At 46.9% G+C, this 20,991-nt stretch overlaps 1 protein-coding gene across 1 annotated transcript in view; it reads right to left on the reverse strand.

The window, feature by feature from the left end:
• ABCA13 (ATP binding cassette subfamily A member 13) overlaps positions 1-20,991 on the reverse strand; it is a 298,434-nt gene that overhangs the window by 106,661 nt on the left and 170,782 nt on the right. Inside the window, exons 40-43 of the mRNA XM_032874934.1 lie at positions 14,757-15,006; positions 8,558-8,653; positions 3,490-3,559; positions 141-259 (exon numbers count right to left, since the gene is read on the reverse strand). Of these exons, the coding sequence (XP_032730825.1) occupies positions 141-259; positions 3,490-3,559; positions 8,558-8,653; positions 14,757-15,006 (535 nt within the window). The remainder of the gene's footprint in view (positions 1-140; positions 260-3,489; positions 3,560-8,557; positions 8,654-14,756; positions 15,007-20,991) is intronic.

The raw sequence follows: 20,991 nt of genomic DNA on the forward strand, positions 1-20,991 counted from the left end.
GAAAAGAAAAGAAAAGAAAAGAAAAGAAAAGAAAAGAAAAGAAAAGAAAAGAAATAGAATAAGAATGCTGGCAGTTGAAACAATAGGCTTTCCACAGTGACCTGAAGAACAGAAAAGACCCAGGGACAATCTGGACCCACCTGGGTCTCTCCGACGGCACCAGCAAGTACTCCTCCAGGTGGAAGGCTGACAGGTCCAGCAGAGTGTGCCCCTGGCGGTTGGTCAGGTAGGGAACCCCAGCACTTGTGTTCGGACACTTCTGTAATTGTTTCCAAAGAGGGAAAATAGAAACTTTGTTATAACCCACACACAGCCTCCCCGAAATCACTTTCAACATGACTTTCGCCAGCTTCATTTTCCTTTTCTCATAACTTCTCTGTGGGCTTTTCCGTGCTCTGGTTTGCTAAGCTCCTTGAGAGTCACCTTCATTTGAGAATTATACCAGAATCCCACCATGACCTTCTCCCGCGGTTTTGACTGGGAACTTCACAACCTTCTCCGCATGCAAGTTTGGGTGGATTTGCAAGAACTCAAAAGGGAACAATACTCCCACAGGGGTGATCTGGCATCTGATGAAACTGAGGCAGTGAGTTGAGGGTCACTACACAGGAGAATTCCAGAGACCATATCTCTCGCAGAAGTCCCGTAAGTAGAAGCCAAACGGCTCTGGTCCAGCACTCACTGGGAGGGCTGACACCTGCCCAGAGCCACGGACTCATCGCTGCGCAGAGAGGCTCGCCCCAGCACCATCAGGATCCAGACTCTGTTTCCCGGAACGGTCTAGAAAAGACAACCCACTCAGGCAGCTACACCACCAGGAGCTCACTTCAGCTTCTAAAGCTTTCCCATCCGCACGCTGGAAGTGAACCCAGCTTCCCCAGCTCCTGGGTTTCAAGGGATCAGACACCTGTAAAAGGATGGCAAGTAAAGGTCATAGATAAATTCAAGATAAGGCTTCCAGGTTTGTGATCGAATGGACGGGAAAGACAGGGAAAGGAATGAGAGTCATTATCAGTTTCTGCAGATGTCAGTGACCTCAGTCCAGGGGAAAGCAAAACCCTGTCTGGTTTCCCTACCTCCAGCTTCCTTTCTAACCCATCTGGATTAGATGGACACATCTCTCTAGAGCAGCCGGGTTCACTCAGGTGCTTGCCTTGCAGAAAAATTCAAATTCCAATCAAGAAGTCAGGTGCACTAGAACATGTCCTTGGTTTCTCTTTCTCTGTTTGGTTCCACCCCAACATGCCCTCTGTAGTAAGCTGAACACTGGCCTGCGGAGGTGTCAGGTCTGAATCTCGGGAACGTACTTGTAAGGGCTTTGATGGCAAACTTTGCAGACGTTATTCAAGTAAGCATGGAAAGTGGAGACTGTCCTGGATTGTCAGGTCAGGGTAAGCCCTAAAGCAGGCACATGCACCCTTGGAAGAGGGAGAGGCAGAGAGAGAGGAGGAGGACAAGGAACAGGAAGGAAGGAGTCAGCAGAAGCTGTGAGGGATATGAACAGACCCTGCCACCGCCTCCAGGCAGAGCACCCTGATTTCATCCCTGTACACCGGTTTTCAGACGTCTGACTCAAGGCAGTGATAGGATGGACTTGTTGCTTGAAGGCACCCTATCTATGACAAGTCATTATAGCAGAGACAGGAAGCGAGTGCCCCCTCCACTCAGTCTGTGGGAAGCCACGCTCTTTGCTGATGGCACGCTTTGAGTCATATCTTGGGGTTCTCCCGGGACACTGAAGCCTGAAACAACCCCTTGTTCTCCGGAGCCAGCTCGATTCCAGTGCCCTTGCAGTGGCATGTCTACAAAGTAACATGTCCCCCCTCAGAAGCAGGGCTGCCCCTGGATCACTGCTGTAGGTTCGGAGAGACTCACACAATCAATGAAAACCCCAGGGAATGGGCGTATTCATGCACACCGGGGCCTCTGGGTGACACCTGTGAATTTAAGGGGAGAGAAATACTTTGCCTTCCAGTAACTGGGCTCAGCATGATCCCTTGGGAGTGGAGACCCAGAGCTGGGTACTGGCAGTCCTCCCGCACACCGTGTGCGGCCCCTCTGGGCCAGCCTGTAAGGTGGCACCATTCCGTGCGGTGGGTCTGATTTCCACCTGGACGTCCCATCTCCTGGACCAGAGTCCTCTGCCTCCCAACGTGTGGAGCAGCATTTCTCAAAGCGCATCCCAACCTGCATGTCCGAGGTTTGTCTGGCTATTTCACAGGAACCTTTCTTCCCTCCATGCATAATACTGCAATGTTATGGTTCATGCAAGTTGGCGTGAATTTAGGAACATCTCTGTCATTCGTTTCTTTGCCACTGACACCCAGTCTAGTGACAACGGAGCTAAGGTAGCTCACAGAAAAAGGTGCTGATTGAACAGAATGATTAAATCAAGGCCAGGAATAAGGGCACAGAATGAAAAATTAGTGGTTTCATAACAGAAGGGAATAAACAAGAGAGGGAGGAATCCATCGTTGCGTCCAAAAAACCGGGAGCCAGAGGTAGCTGGGCTGTCCCTGCAAAGGAGCTCGCAAGACGGCTGAGTAGTCGGACAGCCAGGCCCCGGGGACATGGGTGGAGTCTCAGCAAACTCTCAGGCCAGACACCAACCACGCCTCTGCCACGGGGCTGTGCCACTGCTCTCACTCACTTGCCCACGCTCTGCGTCAGAGAAGAAAACAGGCCAGTTCCATCCAGAAAAAAAAACCTCCTCAAGTCACTACGCTAGTAAAAGAAATATATCCCATGTTCCACTAAACAGAAAACCCCTGAAAACATGGGCTTCATGGGACCATGTTTTCTTAACAGACCCTTGGTCCATTTCAACTGAGACTTGCTTTTCCTTTCTGGAAATCAGGATTGCATGTTAGCTTGGCGAGTGTGGCTAACAGGCTGAGGCTTTCTTATTAATTACCTTTTGACATTTGCTTTGAGATAAGTTCCAGTCAGCTTTCCAAGTAACTTCCAATTCCCACCCTGGCGCAGAGCGGAGAGCTTAGAGCCCCGCTTTAATAGTGGAATCCGTACCCCCATCTGTTTCTGTAGGACAGCCGTAATCGGACGAGACAGGTGTACCTTAGCTTCTAATATGCAGCTCTCCACACTCCAGCATGTATAAGACAGGACGCTGGAGGTCACCCTGACTTAAAATTGGGGGAAATGTCTCCCCAAAAGGCAATTCTAGCTTCTTTCTCATGAATTGAAGATTAATGTGCTTATTAAATGCTGTCAGAGATGTCAATGGTCATGAACAGCAAAAAATGAGTAGCAGGGTCACTGTAGAGTCCACAGAACGTCGTATCATGTAAATGTCCACTCTGTGTACTGTAACTTTTCCCAGAACCAGCTAATCAGGTCAAGCAGAGAGTCGCAGAAGCTCCCTGAGTTAACGGTAATGAAGACGTCGTAGACGTCGTAGAGGGAGTAAGCTCGTTTTTGTGACTTGAGGTTTGAAGCCTACAAAGGATGAAACACACTGTAGAAACCTACCAGGCAGCCGCAGGAGTCGGGTTTTCGGGCCTGAGATGGGGGATCCACGCGCCAGCATGAAGAGTTCCTCCTAGCAAACAGAGGAGAGACTCAGGATGATCTTTCCGATTACAGAGCTCGTTGATTTCCATAAAAGCGAGTTGCATCAGCCCAGAGCCGCTCAGGAGATAGTCATCTCCTGCTGCAGAAGGCAGAGCTCTTACATTTGTCTTCACAGCTTGAGCTGCTAATCTGATGACAACATTTCATTACAATGACAATGTTTCCATTCTATTAAATGATGCTCACTTGGTTGGCTGTACAGAAAGTGCTACCAAAGCTCCTGGGGACGTGCGCCGGGGCATGCGGCTCGTCTGCCTGCTCAGACACCTGCTCTCGGGCACTCCACTCTGCGCACCACTCCAGCAAGCGATAAGCACAGGAGCTGCTAATTCGGCTTCGTGGCGCGACACAGCGATTTAATCAGCATTTAAAGAAAAACAAGGATTAATTTCCCAGTATGAAGAAAGGCTGCTGGACAGAAACGGTGAGGAAAGGACCTCGTGGAGTGGCTCCAAACCTTTCATCCTGAAGTTCCCCGGGGGCTCTCACCCTTGGAGTCTCCAACTCTTTTTTCCTGATGCTCATAAATCAGAAGTTGCTTTAGTAATAATCATCCCTCTCTCCTCAAAACTTGGTCAAGAAGGGAGGAAACGAACATTTCCCGAACAACAGACACCTTGCCAGGATTTTTGCCAAAACGTCCCGCTGGCCCCACTTTTCAGAAGGGGAAATGGAGGCTCTGAGAGAGAGCTCGTCCAAGGTCACACTGAGTAGGACAGGTCTTTGGTGCCCTGAGCTCCTGGCTCTGGGCTGTGCTGCTCCCACGTGCTCCCACCAAGGTGCGATGCATCCAGGCAACGACAAGAAGACCCTTGCTGTGTCCACGGAAGCAGGTCAGCAAGAACCTGGCTTCTTCCGGTCTGGGATGCGGCATTCAGGAATGCTGGGTTTCGGATCTCCTGAATGCAGGGGAGGCTGAGATTCCTGTCTGGTGTGCATTTTGCATCTCAGGAGTGAGCTGCCCTAAGGGCCTGATCTCAGGAGGAAAGGGCCCTGAGACACAAACTTGCCTAAAGGAACAACAGCCCTTCCCATGGGGGCAGCAAGGGCACCCCAGCCCGTCTGAAGGCTGAACTGGCTTCAAGCCAACACTGCCTTGCTCGAGGACCTAAGCCCCTTGGTCTATAGCAGACCTCACTCACTCGCCTTGAGATCTGCAGACCACTGGCCTGGAGAGTGAAGGACCAGAATTCCCCAGAAGACCAGCCCTGACGGCATTTGAGAACACCTGCCAATGCCAGCAAGTCCGTTCAGGGTCCTGTGGACAGGTGACTCAGCGCCAAGCACTCACTTCTCTGGCAGGGAGCCCCCACCCACCCACCCCAGCGCTTTTCCAGCACCTCCCCTCTAAAATTCTCCCGCTTGGCCTAGAGGATGGCCTTTGGGACCATAGCCCGCCTTATCTTCCCAGGTAGCCAGCTTTCTGAATGAAGCAGACTTTCCTCACCCACCACTCTTTGTCCCTTAAGTATCAGGTTTCCAGGGGCAAACCACTGAACCTGAGTTCAGAACAGATACCCCGGTCCAAGAACAGGACCACCTGAGCTGAGCGCTGCTCTTTCTGGAGAACCGGGAGCCTGGGATGCAGAAACAGAGCTGGGGTTAGGAACTTGCCCACGACACACGGCAGAGACAAGGTAGAGCTGAGACGTGGGCTCAGGCAGCCGGTGCCGGGCTCTCTGCCCCTTCCCCACCAGGGCGGATCTGCACACTCCTCGGGATCTCAGGGCTTCACCTCAACATCCTGAGTCTCCCCCGAAGGAATGTGTCACCGGCTGCTCCTAGCTGCGGACCCAACCTCGGGAGCCCTGGGAGTCAGAGGACAACGAGACGGTTCCTCATACTGCTATAGACCGTCGGATCATGGAAATGACCTTCCACCTCTCCCCACCTGGCTTTCACAGTTCAGTGGAAATAAAAAAATCTGCTTCCTTCCACTCTTGTTCTCTTTAAAGCATCAACAAGCATGGGTGGCAAAGGGACCATTTTGCCTCAGAGACGGAAGGGAAAGTGTCACCCAATCACAAACCTGGTAAAATGAAATTAAATACTGAAAGCTACAAGTTGCCTTTCAAAAACTGGCAACTTTAAGCACATTTTAAAATTTAAATAACACATCATGTATTATGATGGGAAAACTTGTATTTTAGGTCAGGCTTATACCACAATTAATTTTTTTGGAGCTCTTTATTACCTTCCGTACAAAAAGAGGTAAAAGTCAGGCATTCATCATCATACTCTTCCATAGGAGACTCAGAGGAACTCAACAGAAAAATAACCCATAAGCAGAATCCCACTTAGTATCTTAAAATGATTCCTCTAATTTAACAATCAAATGATTGGTCAAGTCTGCCAAGAAAGGAAAATATAGATATCCCTAAATTCAAGACTAGCTTTCACTTACAGAAGGAAATTTACTTGTCTTAAGGAAAACCTTTTGCTTCCATCTGGGATCTTAGGAAATCAAGCCTATTTTTGTCACATGGGCAGAAATTATTAATATAAGTATTCATAGTGACGGGCCCAGGGCAGTCTTCCCCAAAATATGCAACCGTGATATATTGATTATTTTGGATTAAATTTACAGAGGAAAGAGCTGGTGGAGGCCAGGCACTCAGACCCTTTGTCCTGAAAGTAGGAGAAATGTCTCCCTGAGGAAGGTACCCTCTCTTCCTTTCTGGAGAATCCTGTATAAGCAAACCTTGTTTCTTCTTTACCAATTGCCTACCCCAAGCCCAAACCTCTTTGTTTTGTAGATTCTTTACAAATGTATTGTCTCTTAGTCTAAAAGGTGTCCCAGCCAATTGCTTTGGTCACTTCTTTGAGCTCCCATACATACTAATTAAATTTGTTTTTCTCCCGTTCATTTGTCTTACAACGATTTAATTATTAGACCTGCTAAAGAACCTAGAAGGGAAGAAAGGAAAAGCCTTCAGCCCCTAAAATAACATTCTTGAGTGAGGCAGCACCCCCCCCCCCAACCCCCAGCCTTTTGTCCCTGTGACCAAGACAAAGGGGCAGGAAAGGTTACAAAATAGAAATGGTTAAGAATAGACCCTGTGCATTTCCCGAGAGAAAGGAGAAAACCAACACACAGATTCTGGAAGGAAAAGAAAGGCTGAAGAGAAAAACCAAGGAGGGTGAGCTAGCTGCAGGGGGGTGGGGAGGGCAGCTAAAGGAGGGGTTTCTGAGCCTGGGGAGGGGTGAGGATGGGGAGCCATCCTGAGTGCCAGGAAAGGAACTGCAATTCTAAATATGTTCTGCTGTTCTTAGCACTGAATCTACTTTTTCCCTCTCTGGAGAAATTCGATGAAGAAATGTCCTTTGAGGGCACCTGGGTGGCTCAGTCCTTAAGCATCCGCCTTCGACCGAGGTCATGATCTCATGGTCCTGGGGTCGAACCCTGCATCAGGCTCCCGGCTCAGCAAGAAGCCTGCTTCTCCCTTTCCCTCTGCAGCAGCCCCCGCTTGTGTGCGATCTCTCTCGCTCTCAAATAAATAAATAAAATCTTTTTTTAAAAAAACGTCCTTTGATCAGCCAGCCACACTCCACAGGCAGGGCCAGCCCAGTTCTCCGCAGGCCCTGGGCTGCTGGTCAGTTTCTCCAAGCCTGTTTTACATTCAACACCACCCCCCCCAACCCTGGGTGCAGCAAAGGGGCGGACACAAAGGTATTGCCATAGAAGCTCCTGCTTAGTAAACAGAATTACTTTGTTTTTCAACACCAGACTACAGTGAGGCGACATAATTAATTTCCCATTAATTTGTCCATACCGCGCCCCTAATAGTTATTCCCTCCTGATTGATGACTTGACTAATGCACTGATGTGTCCTCGCCCATTAGAAAAACCTACTGTCAATAGTGCATTATTGTCTAGATTTTTATATTTATGACTCCAAAGCGTACACTTTGGTACTTAACACATCCTTGTGGTTTTATCACGTTCCCCACGTGCTCTTCCCGGAACCGTCCATTCCTGGAGCAGAGCCAGGTCGGACATCAACCCTGGTTCCTCCCGCAGCACTGCTCTTATAGTAGATGCTCAATACGTAATAGTCAAGCAAACTGAGAGAGGAAATTCTTTACGAAGAAAGGCAGGCTTTCACGAGTTTCATTAAAAAGTTGTCTCGATGTTATCACTTTCAAATCTTAGAAGGAAAAAAATCTTCAACGTAATTCACCTCCAACAGGTGAACCATTTTAAGTTCCTTTGGTTAAAAATAAAAATACAGTCTTTCCATAGGTACAAGTTTTCCCTAAAAGTAAGTTACTACACATTTCATATTTACTTGCTACTTCATGCTTTTTATCTTTGGGTTTTATCAAAGAAATTGAATACTATTAATTATTAATTTTTTAGCTATAATATAAAGCTTGTGTTTGTGTTTACCGAGGAAAGAAGGGGCAACTATGTAGCCTAACTGACTCCTTAGGCTAATGTATGTCACTTAACGTTGCAAGGGGGGCTGGGTGGGGGAGCTGAGTGGCTCAGTGGGTTAATCCACCCACTTTTTTTTTTTTTAGGATTTTATTTATTAGAGAGAGAGAGAGACAGATGAGAGAGAGAGCGTGAGAGGGGGAAGGTCAGAGGGAGAAGCAGACTCCCCAATCAGGGAGCCCGATTCAGGACTCGATCCTGGGACTCCAAGATCATGACCTGAGCTGAAGGCGGTCGTTCAACCAACTGAGCCACCCAGGCACCCCACACACTCTTGATTTCAGCTCAGGTCATGAGCTCAGGGTAATGGGATGGAGCCTCAGGTGGGTTCTGTGCTCACCATGGAGTCTACTTGTCCCTCTCCCTCTGTGCCTTCTCCCCCATCTCTAAAATAAATAATTACAGTCTTTTAAAAAGAAAATAAAATGAACCTGCAAAGGGAAAGACCAGTCAGGCAGGGAGATGGTTCTCGGGGTCTGCAGGGTTGTGGGTAGAGGGCACACTCTCACAAAGGCAACGGATACTTACAGGTTTGGGTTCAAATCAGCACAGAGTGGATCCTGATCTCCAAACTTCCGCAGAAGCATGTGGGTGAGCTCCTGGCCCTCGCTCTCGCTCCCGCTGCTGCTTTATCGGAAGACAAAAGAAATAAGGTGGCAGTGTTAGTACTTGCTGGCAGAGATCACAGGACAGCACGCCCTAGCTGAGCTGATCGGGGCACATGATTCTTAGATCTGTGATCGCAGATAACGCTTACTGTTGAGTTAGTATAGTAAAGCAAAACCATTATTACATATTAATTGTTACGTATTAATGCTCACACTGTATTCTTGTCCTCATCTTCTCACTTCTGCAACATTGTCATCTTTGGCATTTTTGCATGGCTTTTTAAAAAGAGTTTTAAAGGCTGCAGAAGGTTTCATCACATTAATATATTAAAATCTATTTTAAAAATTCTCTTAATGTTGGAACTCTGGTTTGTTTGAATATTCTATTGGCCACTCTGCAATAGAAGTTTGTATTTTTATGCTTTTTTTTTTCTATATGTGAGCTATATGGAACAACAATTTCTTGGTAAATCCTGTGTGTGCTTTAAGTAGACATCGATTATCATATTTATTTTACTGGCACAAACATCAGAAGTTAGGTGATAGCTGCTGAGGAACAGCCAAGGCTTAATTTCCTTGCTAAAGACACTGCCGGCGGTAAGACACACTATTCCTCTAACCTGGGGAGGTGTGGAAACAAACTCTATTACATTCCATACATGGAGTGAAAGAAATACCTTGACTTGAGAAAATGGAGAGGAAAAGAGCATTTAAATCTGTCTAAATTGTACTCATTGGGAGTGGCCTCTTTGAAGTAATTAAAACTCTGAATTACTACTGCATTTCCAAAAGAAAAGGTTTATTACTTCCAGAACTTATATCATTTATTCAAAATGCTTCTGAAGAGACATGGTAGGGAACGCTTTCCCCCAAGATAAAGAAAAATGATGTACTACTAGCATGAGCGGTTACTTACATGTAGAGGGTGGCCTCAAATCTCTTTGGAAAGCAGCAGGTACATTAACAAATGCGCACAAAGGTTCATTTTAAACAACTTAAAACAGAAGCTTCCTGTAAGGAATGTAAGATCCCGGTGTCCTGTCCAAACACAGCGTCTTCTGATTTGCTTACGGACAGCGAGATGTTGATTCCCGATCACGGTTCTGAATCCGCCCGGCAATCAAATCCGGGCGGGGGGGGGGGGGGGGTCGAGCTGCTCAGTCTTACTGAACCTCCACGACCCAGAAGCACCAATAAAAGCCCAAAACGAAAAGGAACCTCAGTGTTTCCCACAGTGCAGACTTCTGCCCAGATGGGATTTGACCGAGATTTCAAATTTTCCTAATCCCCTCAGTGAGCCTCCAACACACCAAATAATGTTTCCTCAGCTTCACGTTGACCAGATGCCGCCCCCATGACCTTCCTCGTTACCTACGCGCCTTGAGAAGGGAACTAAGCGCCCCCAGCACTCCTCAGACCTTGCCATCTCTCGGCAAAAGCTGCCCAGCACTGTCTCCCAGAAGGCTGCACGATGCCCCACTCCTCCCCTGCCCGGCCCAGCCCACCCTCACCTGCCCCACCCCACCCCCACCTGCCCCACCCCACCCCACCCCATCCCATCCCACCCCATCCCATCCCACGGGGCCAGACCCACCTCAGCCCAGCTCAACCTCACCTGGCCCCCCCTCGCCCCTCCCAGCCAATCTAAACTCCACCTGACCCCAGCTGGCCCCTCCCATCCAGGCTCGCCCCGCCTGGCCCCGCCCAGTCCCACTAAACCACCTTGATTGGGCAGCTCCTCCCCTGCCCTGCAGTTTCCCCAAAAGTGCATCCCCTCTCCCTGCACTTGCTGCTAAGCCATCAGCGGCATTTGAGCTCTGAGTTCCTTCTCCTGGGAGCCCTCCTCTGCCTCCTCGCTCTTCTCTCCTGTTCCTGCCCAGTGGCCTGGAGACCTTCACCACTGGCTTTTGACATCACCAGTGGTTTTAAAAACCACTAGTTTTTAACTGATGATCCCCTCTCATCACGGGAGAAAATGACCCAGGGGAGAAAGGACATCAGGCTTAGGACTGCAGTTGGAACACAGTAGATTCTCAAAAATAATTCATGAAGCAAACTGTGATCTTACGACTGGGCTAATCCTTCATCACTATCCAAATATTTTACCTCCTTAAATATGGTCTTCCTTGACCTCTTAACTTTCAGAGAGGAACAATTTTAATAGAAAAGAAAGACCAACTCATGACAATAAATTAGTTTTGTGTTTCTGCTGAGGACAATTCTTTTCAGCTCCATACCTGTGCATAAGCTTAGGATAGGAACATGGCTGTAGCATCCAGCACAGAGTAATTACTAATAGGAAAACGCCATCTTCCCCGCTGCATAAAACACAACAAAGGTTTTTAAGTATTCAGGTGGTTTACAGTTGACCTAATAGGATTCCGTACAACAGTGGACAGAAAGGACAGTGATGAAACACGCTGAAATTTATACCAAAGTAATGTCTCCTAAGTCGGTGTTGTGACCTCTGCATAAACAACCTCCCAGTTTCTGACAAATGAGAAAACACGTTTACAAGGAAAGGGACATATTTTCCACTGAACTGTTGCCCATAAAAAGAAAACATTATTTGTGGCATCTGTAGAAACACTCTGGATTGCTTTCTTTTGACCCATTAATCCAAGAACAAATATGAAAGTTTAAAATCCTTTTTTTCTGAAAAACATATTGATCTGCGAAGTGGTTTGCTTGGAGCTTACTTACTAGACTTACTAAGTGCAAGTTTAAAAGTTATGGTTTGCTTTCTACTAGATTTTTGCTTAGGTCTAGAGATCACTGCTTTAAAAAAAAAAAAAAAAGACTGGCTTTAAGTTTTCCCTTGTGGTCTGAAGATTCAAATGCTTGTTCCTAAAACTATTATTTTGTGCTTGTCTTCAAATCCTCAGCTATATTTTAAAGTGCTGTTAGAACCAAGTGAATTCTGTCATTACCAGACTCTAGAAAGTGAAAATCAGTGGCCAATCCTGATTCTGGAGGCAGTACCTAACGGGATACTGTTTCTCTCTCCGTGTTACTCACAAATTTTACCAAGCATCAGAGTGACCCAGGGAGCTTGCTGGTACAGAACAGATACATATTTCTAACCACCACCCCAAAGGGGCTTCCTGTTGTTAATGGAGCCCCCTGGACTGAAATCCACAGATCCCTTGAGAAAAAGATTAAAAAACAAAAACAAGAAAAAGATCCAACACTCTAAAGACAAAGAAGAAATCCTATAAGCTTACAGACAGAAAATATTATCTAAGAAAAAAAGAGAACCAGGCAAACAGGCAGCTGCGGGGGTGGTGGGGACTGTGGGAGGGTGGGAGGGTGAGAGGAGTGGGCGGGGGGTGGCATGCGGGGTTGGGGGGGAAGCTGCGCTACCTACCATCTCCTGATAACTCTGAAAAGGACAACAGCATCCAGAAACTCTGATTGCAAACCAAGGTAGACTATGGCTCCCCAAAATACACCTCTTTAGCATAAACATTTTCTTAAGGTGGCTATTTTTAAGAAATACATAAAGGCACCGAAGACGATACATATATGCAAGATTGTAACCGCTCTGGAAAAAGTTTGGCATTATCTCCTAAAGTAGGATATTTACATACTCTGCAAGTGATCAACAATTACGTTTCTAGGACCAGCCATGAGAGGCTTTTATATGGGTATAACTATTATTAGACATTTATTAGAATATGCTAGAATGTTCATGCAGCACCGTTCTCAATGGCAAAAACAAATGAACAAGCCAAAAACAAACAAACAAAAAAACCTGGAAAGAGCTCCTAATGTCCATCATTAAGAGAGAAGATTAATAAGTTGTGGCATATTCATACCACGGAATACTGTCCAATATTCAAAACAAATGATATGCAGAAACATGGAACAATATGGAAGTGCATAGTCATGCACTATGAAGTGAAAAAGGTCATTCTCAGATGCATGGGATTCTTTTGTACACTTCACAACAGATACAGAATTGGAGTGTGTTTAGACAGAGGCAGAGGGCTGGGATAATGGGGTACGGAACATACGTTCAGTCCTAGCCTCCGCAGGCTTCAGAGAGATTCTCATTACAGGATTGACTGGAAGTAAGCAAACAGAGGAAATCTGGCTCTGTGTGGCCAGTTCAACATACTGAAAGCTCTGAGAAGTTTATAGAAAAGAAACCTATTTAACTTTGTTTTGCAGCTCAATCAGTCCCAACAGGAAGAGGGAATCTCTTTAGCGACATTCAGAATGGATACCCAAAGGAACAGCTCTCCATGAAACAACCATTTAAGAAATGCCATTGTAAACTAAACCGGATTAGATCACGGCCCACATTTCACAGCCTCTTAATGCTGCTGCTCATTGTCCTTGCGGGACACGGCCTCTGCTTGGAATGCCTTCCGCACCTGTCAGGAAAAAGACTTTTGCCGGATTACCTCGTTTCTCTTCATGGGACTCATACTTCTTCCTCTATCTGGAGAAACTTCTCCTCCCTGCCTGGGGAGCACCAAACTATCATTGAGGAGACTCAGTTCAGGCGCGATAGCCTTTCGAAGGCTTTCCTGGACACCCCCAGACAGAGCACCACACCCTGTCCACTTTGGCACAACCCCACACTGTGTATCTATGCCTATCGTTTTTCAAGAAACACATTTTATAATTAAACAACTCAGGATAGTTGCAGCTCCTTCCCACTTGGGGAGTGTGGCACAGAGGGGAACGTTGGGCAAGAAGGCCTTAGAGTGGACGCTGTCCTTCTGGTCCATTCCTTTAAAACAGTTCAGAGAAGATGAGGGCAGGAGCATAAAATATCTAGGCAGAAGGAAAAGGAGCCCACTTGCAGAGGGAACACATGGGGCCGGTCCACATTTCCGGAAACAGAGCAGAATCCTCTTTGTGAGTTAATCCCAGGCTCCATGGATCACAAGGACACCCAGAGGAAGAGCACAATGAACGGAAGGACCAAGACATGAACTGGACAGTGTGTCATCGATTTCACCTTCTCTGCCTGTACTTGTCTAAACCTAATTCCAAATTGCACATCGTTGTAAAAGCAACTAATACTGGGAAGCACCAAGAGTCTGGCTAATTAAGCTTGTTTTTTCGGTATGGATATGTAGAGCTCATCGTGCCCTCCACTCCATGCGCCCCCTGGTCATATGCGCCGCGCCTGGTCCCCAGACGTGTGAGCATCACCTTCCAGAAGGAGAGCTGTACCTGGTCATTCAGGTTGGTGATGCTCTCAGCATAGGGCAGAGCTCAGGGGACAAAAGTTTGCCTCATCCTGGGCAGCCGGGGAACCAGCTCAGGTCCCTCCGTCTGGCCCCCAGCGGTAAAACTAACCCCCTAGAAACACATTATGCAAATTCATCTCCTATAAAACTCCAAATTTACGGGCCTCCTCCAGCCTGGGGACGCATATGGGCTCATTCCCACCCCGAGAGAAAAGTCAGATGTGTCTCTCCAGAGACAGGTGTGCAGCTCCTGGCTGTCGTCCCAGAGCCAACCGGGAGGGTTCCGTGACACCCCATAGTCCCTCTTATCCGCGGCTCTGGTTGTGGACCACCCACAGTTGTAACTGGCTTTCCTCCAGGCAGACCTTCAAGTCACTCATCCTGAACTCATCGCGTCGGCACCAGAACTACGTGAGTACTGGGGAGAGCCCACATTCACGTCACTGTAGATAGTCTGTGGTTCAGAGTGCTCGGTTATTGCTGTTGTCGGGCTCTGCCTGCGCCTGATTTAGGGGTGAAGCTATATCGTAGGTCTGTAGGCATGAGTAGGAAAAAACTCAGTATCTCCAGTCCACGGGCTTACCCTCTTGAACCCAGTGCTCCAAAATCATGAAACCTCACATGTATTTGAGATTCTTAAAAGTATCAAAGCTACTGGGACACCGAGGGGGGCTCAGTCATGTAAGCATTTCCCTTTGGCTCAGGTCATGATCCCAGGGTCCTGGGATCGAGGCGTGCATCAGGCTCCCTACTCAGCAGAGTCTGCTTCTCCTTTTCCCTCTGCTGCTCCCCCTGCTGTGCTCTCTCTCTCAAACAAATAAATAAAACATTAAAAAAAAAAGATCAAAGTTGCTGTTATTCATAATCCTGACATAATTTGGAAGTAAAAGAGGGGAAAAAGAAGGTTCTTACCTGAAAAAAGAAGCTTCAGCCCTGTCGTAATGGCCTGGTGTCAGTTTGAGGGGAGGGTAGTCGATGGCCAGAGGCCTCACCATGAACAAGGCCATGGCCAAGGCCACGAAGAGGACGGGCAGCAGCAGGTCAGAGAGGGCACCTTTCCAGGACCGGCGTGTGTGGCGGAGCCGCTTAACCAGGAGGGCGGTGGCCTGAGCCAGAGGCCGTGGGCTGCCCCACGCAGGCGGGGTCCTTGCTGGGGCATCACCTGCAGAGACAGAGACGTGCAGCCAGCCTGAGGCCAGGGGAGCCCCCTCACGCATGCACACACACATGTACACAAACACTCTCTGGGTTCTGGGGATCCCTCCAGGGCTCTGGCAGCTCAGGGTGCAGGAGCACCCCTGTTCTGACTCCCCACACTGAGGGGGACACTGGAAATTTTATATATACAGGATGTCTTGTGACCTGGCAGGGCAAGGACAGAGTTCTCCTGTTGGTGAAAGTGCAGCGTGCTCCTAAATGTGGACTCAACCCAAGAGCAATAGGACCTCATGTCCCCAGGTGCAAGCCAGAGTGGGGGGAGGGATGTCAAGTGGGGCAGCCCCCTCTGCTGCCTCCCTTCTCCTGCTACACCTCTTGTTCTCACAGCCCAGTCGTTCCTGAAGATGCCCCACGTGACGTCCAAGTCAGGCCCAGGAAGCACCATCCCCCAGCCCTGGAGCCTATTCCCCCTGCCGGGTGGGGGCATCCCTGATGGAGGAGAGGCCAGCGTGGTCTCCAGGAGCGCATGTCCAGCTCCAAGTGAGCCCCCCCAACCCTCCAGGCTTCAGCCACCAGGCCCTCCTCTCCTTCCACCGCCAGCTCCGAGACCCACCTTCACTGAGCCATGCTCACGAGGGGAGGCTGGACAGCAGGGCCTGAGAGCACATTGGGGCTGTCCTGCTCCCCTTGCTGGGTCCCTATCGGAGGGGCCATCTGGGGGGCACACAGAAGAGGCTGCAGTAGGCCTGTCCCATGGTGGTACCAAAAACTCTCATGTCCAGTGTGAAGATGACAAAACCAGGGGAAAGCAAGAAGTGGACCAAGGTCTGCAGCCCCGATCCCTGTCCACAGGAAGGACGCAGCCATGCCCCCGCTCCTCCTAGCAATCCCTTCAAAAGCCTTCCAGAAAACCCAACAGGAAGTACTTGAATGGAAGGGTGGCCTTCTAAGAGGCCAGGTGTGCTGACTTGATGGCCTGCTTACAAATACCCAACGGAAAGGCAGTTACTAAAGCACAGCGGATCTGGTTAAAGTCCCCCAGAGCAATCATTTTGGAAGATAAATTATTTATAACAGCAGTGAGCACAGAGCCTGAGAGGAGCAGCTGGGGACAAAAACACGTCTGTGGACTAAGTCCTTCCTTTGTCACATATGTATGGAGTGAGTCAATGTCCTGCAGCAGGTTCCGGGCTATTCCGGCTTTGTCCTCAAAAAAGACATCACCTAGGGGCTGAGAGAAAAATATTAAAAAATGACCCAACCCAGGGTAATCGAGTGCTGTGATCAGCATGAGCAGAGCTGAAAGGGCTGGTACCAAGAAAGCCTGGAGAAGGTGAGAATGAGTCACGGGGCATGTACAGACAGACCCACTGAGACCTGTACAGGAAGTCAGGTCACTGTCCCTCCTGAGTACAGTAATGCCCAGGCGCTTCCTACTCCGTCCTCCCTGTAAGTCTCTCTTTTTTTTTCCCTTAAGATTTTATTTATTTATTTATTTGATAAAGAGACAGAGAGACAGAGCATGAGCGGAGAGAGGGAGAAGCAGACTCCCCGCTGAGCAGGGAGCCCGATGTGGGACTCAATCCCAGGACCCTGGGATCATGACCTGAGCCAAAGGCAGACACCTCACCAACTGAGCCACCAGGCATCCCTTACCTTCACAGAGAACCCTTCACTTTTGACATTTCTGGTCACCAAATGTGGGACCTTTCCCCACACATCAAGTGATTCTCCATGACACCACCTGGGTGTCCCACAACCAGCTCACTTCGGACACCATCTCACTGGAGAGTGTGGGACCCCACAGGGAAAGGTTCAGTCATACAGAATGGCCCATTCCCAGCGTGGGACACCGACAACAGGCCCAGCTTGTTACCTGTGCTTTCTGAGTGACAGAGCATCCATCAGAGTCTCCCATAACCCATGCCTTGGGTCTGACTAATGGGCCAGAGTGTTCACAGACTCAGGGAAACGGGTACTTCTGTTTGCCAGCTTATGAAGGGCTGGGATAGAGGACACAGACGAACAGCCAGATGGAGGCGATGTGTAGGGTGAGGTATGTGGGAAGGAATGCGGGGTTTCCAGCACTCTCCAGTACATTCCCAGCGCATCCCGGCAGCTCTCTGGGAGCCCTTATTATTGGGATTTTATGGAGGTTTCATCACACAGACATGATCCACCCTCAACTCCATGTCCAGCCCCTCTCCCCTCCCTGGAGGATGGAGATGGGGCTGAAAATCCCTGGCTTCTAATGATGGCTTGGTGTTTCTGGTGAGCAGCCCTATCCAGGCACCAACCCAGCGTCTCCTCATTGGAACAGGTGATGCTTCTAGTACTCTTCCCTTTCTCTGGCACAGAAGCACGCCTCACCCTGTTTAGGGTCAAGAGACAGAATGATATAAGAGGACTTATGATCCCACTAAGCCACCGGTCATCGTCTATCAAAAGCCACACTCTGCGAAGTCGCCTATAAGAAGCATCTTGTGACATCCCCATCTAGTTGCCCACACTCACCGGCCTGCCAGTCCTTGCGCCTCTTCAAACATGCCTACATTGGGAGGTGCCTACAGACACCTGTTTATACCAGGGAAGGTTTCGTCTATGCAGCCAGGTGCTTAGAAAACAGAAGCAGAACACAACTTTCTGGATTTTGGAGTCTACCTCGTAAATGTGCCTGCCAATGGAGGAGTGCACGCAGAGAATGGCCATTTATATGCCCACAGGCTTGGATCAGAGAGGACCAGTCACGACAGTCACTGGGAGATGGCAAAGATTCCATCTTTCAGTCTACATTGACCTAGATCGGAATCCAGACTCAGCCACCAACCAACGTGTTGTGCAACTTCTGGAAAATTCCCCACCTCTCCAAATGTCAGTTCCCTCAGCCAGAAAATAGAGAGTTATATTTTCCCCTCTAGGTAATGAGGACTCTTATCACCACCCTGGTGAAACGATCAGAACAGGTATGATGTGGACCTCCAGCCATCGTAAATGCTCATCAGACAGGCTCAATAACTCTGTGGGGAAAGACGTTTCTCGTTATTAAGAAAAATAAATTCTCCCCACCTTCCCGTATGTTCACTGAACATAAATGAGAAAAATGAAGGACTGAAATAGTTTATGGTCATGAAGGAACCACCAATCAAATATTTATGGCTAAACTCATAAAAGTATTCACATGAATAATTTAACAGACAAAATTAAAATGCCGGACCAAATTGTTATGAATTGTCTTATTTGACTTATGAGTGTAATTCTATTTAAAGAATCTAGTGACATCTATAATTAGGCATTCCAATTTACCCCGACCATCAAATTAGTTAGGAAAAATGTCCAAAGATTTTTTTTTTTTTTTTTTGGTCTGGTGGCTTCAATTGTTTAAACATTAATACCTTGTGGGGGATACCTTAAATTCTCAAGGACTCAGCGTACACCCCAGAATCTGCTCTTCCCATTACTAGATTCCTCCAAATGTTCTCAAAGCGTTTTAAACAAAGTATCACAAATGTAAAACCTTCAAGTCAATTTTTTAAAAATGAATATTCCAAACAAAAAATGGGCAAATAACATGCATGAATATGTAATTCATTAAAAAAATCTATGGGAAACAAGATGGGATCAGGAGGGAGAAAAACCATAAGAGACTCTTAATCTCACAAAACAAACTGAGGGTAGCGGGGGGGAGGTGGGCAGGGAGAGGGTGGTGGGGTTATGGACATTGGGGAACATATGTGCCTTGGTGACTGCTGTGAAGTGTGTAAGCCTGACGATTCACAGACCTGTACCCCTGGAGCAAATAATACATTATATGTTAATTAAAAAAAATTTTTTTAAATCTACAGGAGAGCCAGTATATATTAGAAAATAAGGCAACAATGAAGTTTTCAGATCTATAATACAGTAAAGATTAAAAATAACATGAATGCCTAAAAGTATTGCCTTTTTTAAAGAAATGGGCTTTTTTATTCCATGCTAACGAAACAGATGAGTATGGACTTTCTGTGGGAAACAAAAATGAACCATCTTTGATCAATGACTCCCAATCCAACAGTTGTATTATTTAAAAAAGAAGAATGGGATGCCTCGGTGGTTCAGTTGGTCAAACATCCTAGTCTTGGTTTCAGCTCAGGTTGTGATCTCAGGGTTCTGGGATCAGCCCTGTGTCGGGCTCCATGCTAAGTGTGGAGTGCACTTAAGATTCTCTCTCCCCCTCTCCCTCTGCCCCTAACTGTACCCCCGCTCCCCTGCACACACGCATGTTTTCTCTCTATAATAATAATAAACACATCTTTAAAAAAATAAAAATATAAAAAATGGAAATTCATCAAATGTATCAAATAAGGTGGTTTGTTACATCTTACAGAATATAGTAGCAAGATGTTACAACACAGCTCTACCGTATTAGTCTATGTATAATACAGATGACATCTCACTGATGGGAAGGATGTTTATTACACAGAGTCAGTGAGTAAAGCAATTAAGATAGGCTTATATCATCTTTTGAAAAAAAAAGTCTATACACAAATATGGCTCAATAAAATGGGGCGGGGGGTGCTGGTGGATGGAGAAGTATGACCCAAAATATTAACAGCATGTATTAGCCAAAAAGAGATAGGGTTAAAGCATTAAATATATAATTGTAGGAAAATATTCATAATATGCCAAATGAAAAACTGTTACAAGATAACACATAGAATTAATAGAACTTACTAAATATACTAATATTAAGCTGTAAAAGTTAGTATTTTGGTAAATGTACTTACAGTGGAAAGTTCTTTTTGAAAGAAAAAGATTTACTTATTTATTTGAGAGAGAGAGCACTGCAAGTGGGGAGAGGTGCAGAGGGAGAGAGAGAGAATCTCAAGTAGGTTTCACACGCAGCATAGAGCCCCATGAAGGACTCAATCCCACAACCCTGAGATCATGACCTGAGCAGAAACCAAGAGTTGAACACAACAGACTGAGCCACCCAGGTGCCCCATAGTGGAAAGTTCTTTTATGCAAAGCTTTCGGTACTCTCTATACTATTTGATAAAGTGTGTGTGTGTGTGTGTGTGTGTGTGTGTGTGTGTGTGTGTTTGTGTGTGTTTTAATTCGGAAAGTTAAAGTAGTACATGCATCTCAACCTTCTTAAAAGTTTATAATTTGTATTTCTTTGTGTGCTAAGAACATGGCTACTTTAATTTTCTTCACCATTTTTTTCAACAATAAATATTTATACATTTTGTAGTCAATAATTGTTTTTACCAAGACTGTATACATATTCAGGAAATGAAGCACAGCTTTATGAAATAGAAACTCTCATTCTCTGGGGCTCCTGGGTGGCTCAGTCCATTAAGCATTGGCCTTTAGCTCAGGTCATGATCTCAGGGTCCTGGGATCGAGCCCCACATCAGGCCCCTACTCAGCTGGGGGGAGTCTGCTTCTCCCTCTCCCTCTGCTCTCCCCCTGTCGTGTTCTCTCCCTGTCTCAAATAAATAAATAAAATCTTTTTTTAAAAAAAGGTATCATTTTCTGTTTACTGAGTTACAGAATTTTAGAGATAAAACAACTCTTAAGAATCATGTAATTGAAAAAATAGTAACAATATAATTGAAACATTTCACTTATTTATAAATACACCCAGTTCAGGAGAGTTTCTGAACTAAGTTAAATTTGGAGACTGACACACAGTGAGTGTTTACTATGTATAAACTCTATCCTGGGTCCTTAGGTTATCTCTTCAAATACCTTTCTCAAAGGAGGCTCTTAAACTCGTAAAAGAGTCAAACATGTCACAAAAACATGTCCATTCCAACCTGAACAACACAGGGTAACATATATAATTGTGGGTGGGAGGCTTCTCCAAGGAGTCGGCCCATGCCAGGAGTTCCCAAAGTAAACAAATATTGGCTGCAGGAAGGGAGGGTGGCCAGTGTGTGTGGGGGTGGGGGGTGGGGGGCAGGGGGTGTTCCAAGAACAGAAAAAATCTTAATGCACGGAGATTCTG

Source organism: Lontra canadensis, unplaced genomic scaffold (assembly GCF_010015895.1).
Source record: "Lontra canadensis isolate GAN:19392208 unplaced genomic scaffold, GSC_riverotter_1.0 scaffold54, whole genome shotgun sequence".
NCBI classification, from domain to species: Eukaryota; Metazoa; Chordata; class Mammalia; order Carnivora; family Mustelidae; genus Lontra; species Lontra canadensis.